Source organism: Hevea brasiliensis, unplaced genomic scaffold (genome assembly GCF_030052815.1).
Source record: "Hevea brasiliensis isolate MT/VB/25A 57/8 unplaced genomic scaffold, ASM3005281v1 Scaf314, whole genome shotgun sequence".
Classification (NCBI taxonomy): Eukaryota; Viridiplantae; Streptophyta; class Magnoliopsida; order Malpighiales; family Euphorbiaceae; genus Hevea; species Hevea brasiliensis.
The window spans coordinates 95,674-99,427 of NW_026614823.1; the positions used below are offsets into that span (position 1 = coordinate 95,674).

Genomic DNA, 3,754 nt, shown 5'->3' on the forward strand with positions numbered 1-3,754 from the left:
TAACTTCGATAAATATGCCACAGACATGTCTCAATTTTAATTTATCTCACAAAAATCTTTAAATTTTAATTTAATATATAAATGTTTTTAATAAAAAAATACTAAATAATAATTAAGATTATATATATATATATCATTCATACTAGGTTAGGGTTTAAAATTTTTTTAAAATAAAGTTAAATAATTAAATGTTATTAATTTTTTTTATATTAAAATAAAATCAAAGGAATTAAGATAAATTAAACATAAATTTTAGAAATTAACATAAATTGAATTAAAAACAATATAAGTAAAAATAATATTTTTATATGATAAATTAAATAATTAATTAATTGTAAATATTTATAAAAATTAGACTATTTCTAAAAATATGATTTTATTTTAAATAAATTAAAAATAAATAAAAATTTAAAATTTAAAATTTAAAATTTAAACTGACTATAAAATTTATGAATGATTATGATAAATTTATTTAAGTTGAGTTAGTTATAAGTTAACTTGGTAACTTATAATAGTAGGTTATTAGGACTTTAGTTATATTTAAATTGAAATTTAAAAATTTTTATGGTATAAATTAAAATTGAAGGATAATTCTGATACAATTACATAAATTGAGAGACTATAAATAAAATTAACCCTAAATTTTTCGTGTCAAAAATTTTCTTAATTTGGGGCCGATCTTGAAAATAATTAACCACTCTCATAATTTTCTTTTACAAGTCACGCATTAATCATTACTTTTTTTGCTTAGTACATTAAAAAATATCTCTTTACTATTTTTTTTAATATACATAACTTTAAAAAAAATAGATTAGTAATTAAGTAGAATTATAAACTATATATTATAATATATGTTGAAAATTGAAGATTTGTGTTAATAGAGAATTTGTTATTTGGGTTTTATTGGTTGTTTAATTATATTGTAACGTTCTGGCCTTTCTCAATATGTATTGGGTAAGCTATTGAGAGGTCTTTTTTTCAACTAAGAGCTCATTCAGGTTATGATTTTTATTTAGAAGCATGAAGCATGTCTAAATATGGAAGTAAAACAAGTTTTTTAAACAAGCTAACATATACATAGAATTTAGATTATATTGAAAAATACTTCATTAAATGTATTGGAAGCATTCTTCGCGATTAAAGTAGAGAGACGTCAATTCCACCCAAAAAAACAAGAGTAGAGAGACGTCAAGCTAAAAACGAACACCTTGCGTACGTGTGTGTATGGCCTGGTAAACTGACAAGAAAATCGACCAGTTAATTAATTGAAGACCATTGTTTTTTAAGTAGCCACTAATTGAAGGGGATTTACTGAGATTTCCTTTTTTCCAATTTTTTATAATAATTTGAGGATAAGAAAACAAGGGACGATTGTGGTTTACGTGCACCGACTTATATACAGACTACAGATTATAGAATTGCAGTTAGAAGCAATGACAAGACTTAGGGGAGTTGATAGGGAATCCATTAAAATTTTTATTTTTAATCTTTCAAATCATTTCATCTCACTCCTCATCTTTTGAAAAATTATAATTAAGTGAACTTTGCGGCTGGATGATCAGAGAGCGCATTATACGAATGGTTTGACTTATCAAAGATATGATGATGCGATTAATTTGTTATAAATAAAATAAAATTATTATAAATTACATTAGTAAAAAATATGTATATTTAAAAATATATTTGTATTTGTGATTTTTTTTTATGAATAATTAAGAATGAAAGTGAAAGAATAAATTCACAATTCTTAATATTCACAGCATTTAAATTCTATCTGAATTATATCTGATATTAAATTGAGTTATTAGAATATATATATATGTGTGTGTGTGAGAGAGAGAGAGAGAATTGGAACCTCTTTCTTAGTAGACTTATGAATAACCTGATCCATTACAGATTTACCTAATCACATGATTCAATTCATTTAGATATGGCCGATTACTAAACTAATTATTTGATATAATAATTTAATCTGTTAATAAACCTAATAATTGATCATTGCTAATCCACATCCGGATACAATACAAATAAATAATTCAATAATCTCCTACTTGGATAGCAGTAATCAATTTAGTAAACTAAAAGAACAGATTAATAAAATACAAAATAATATCTAACAACAACTAAGCAATTTAACCTATAAAATCAAGTTAATGAAACGGTAAACAAAATAACATTGAATCCGATAGGGAAAACAATATTATATTTATGTACCAACAAATTCTCAAAACAAAAATTGAATTTAAATGGAATATGTAATAAGATATGTCAAAAAAAAAAAATAATGGTCTAAGCATTCCAGATGAATGCTAACCCAAATGTAACATAAAACAGACTCTCACAAGACCAAAACATCATCAAAAGTTTTTACTACATCCATATGCGTAATATGCTTATAAAAAACACTAATGGGTAAAGCTTTGGTTAACAGATCCGCAATCATTTGGTGTGTGGTAATATGTTCAATCTGAGTCTGTGATTCACGAATCTTCTCTCGAACAAACAAGAATTTAACATCAAAATGTTTAGTTCGACTAGAATTCCTGTGATTTTGAGAAAAGCAAATAGCAGGAGCATTGTCGCAATAAATGGTCAATGGCCTTGAGATCTTCTCAACAACAAGCATACCAGAAATGAATTTCTTTAACCAAATAGCTTGATAAGTGGCCTCATAACAAATAACATACTTTGCTTCCATAGTGAATGTAGTAGTAAGTATCTATTTGGTACTCTTCCAAGAAACAGCTCTTCCAGACATCATAAATATGTAATCAGAAGTAGATTTTCTATCATCTACACAGCTTGCAAAGTCAAAATCAGAGTACCCAATGACTTCCAGATTGCCAAATCTTTTATAAGTCACCATATAATTCTTAGTACCCTGCAAATATCTCATAACTTTCTTTGCAACTTTCCAATGACTCCATCCAAGATTACTCAAGCATCTACCAAGGACACTAATAGCAAATGCTATATCAGGACGAGTGCATACTTGAGCATACATCAAGCTCCCAATAGTAGAACTGTATGGAATCTTTTCTATTTCAGTCCTTTCCTTGTCATCCTGAGGACACTGAGCTTTAAAGGGTTTCTCACCTGAAAGAATAGGTACAACAGAAGATGAGCAAGTGTGCATGTTTAATCTCTTAAGAACTCGATCAATATAAGTTCCTTGAGACAAACCTAATATGCCTTAAGACTTGTCATGGTGAATATGAATACCCAGAACATATGTGGCCTCACTAAGGTTTTTCATGTCAAAGTGACTAGATAGCATGTATTTTGTCTAGTTCAAGAGATTGATGCTATTACTAGCAAGAAGAATGTCATCAACATACAACACTAGAATAATGAAATGGCTCCCACTCACTTTCTAAAAGATGCATTGATCTGAAGCATTCTCCTTAAACCAAGAGAAGTCAGAACTTGATCAAACTTCAGATACCATTGTCTAGAAGCTTGTTTCAACCCATAAATGGATCTCCTCAAAGGTACAACTTCATCAACTTATCAGGCCCCTCAGCATCTACAACCGGTGGTTCTAAATTGACATCAACAGAATTTTGAACTTCATCATTACCCTCAAGAGGATTAAATTCTACTGAGGATAGTAGCAAAGGCACAAGAAAGACAACAATCTCATCTCAACACGAGGTATTTGACTCCCATTATCCATCTCATCCTCAAAATAAACAGCACGATCTGATTCAATCACTCTAATAGAATGAGTTGGACAGTAAAATCTACTACCTTT

General features: G+C 27.9%; 1 protein-coding gene across 1 annotated transcript; it reads right to left on the reverse strand.

Annotated features, from left to right (window-relative positions):
• Positions 1–2,719: 2,719 nt before the first annotated feature.
• On the reverse strand, positions 2,720–3,136 carry LOC131177054 (secreted RxLR effector protein 161-like). Its single transcript, XM_058142045.1, has one exon. It carries the CDS (start codon positions 3,134–3,136, stop codon positions 2,720–2,722), a length of 417 nt encoding a protein of 138 aa, XP_057998028.1.
• Positions 3,137–3,754: the final 618 nt, after the last annotated feature.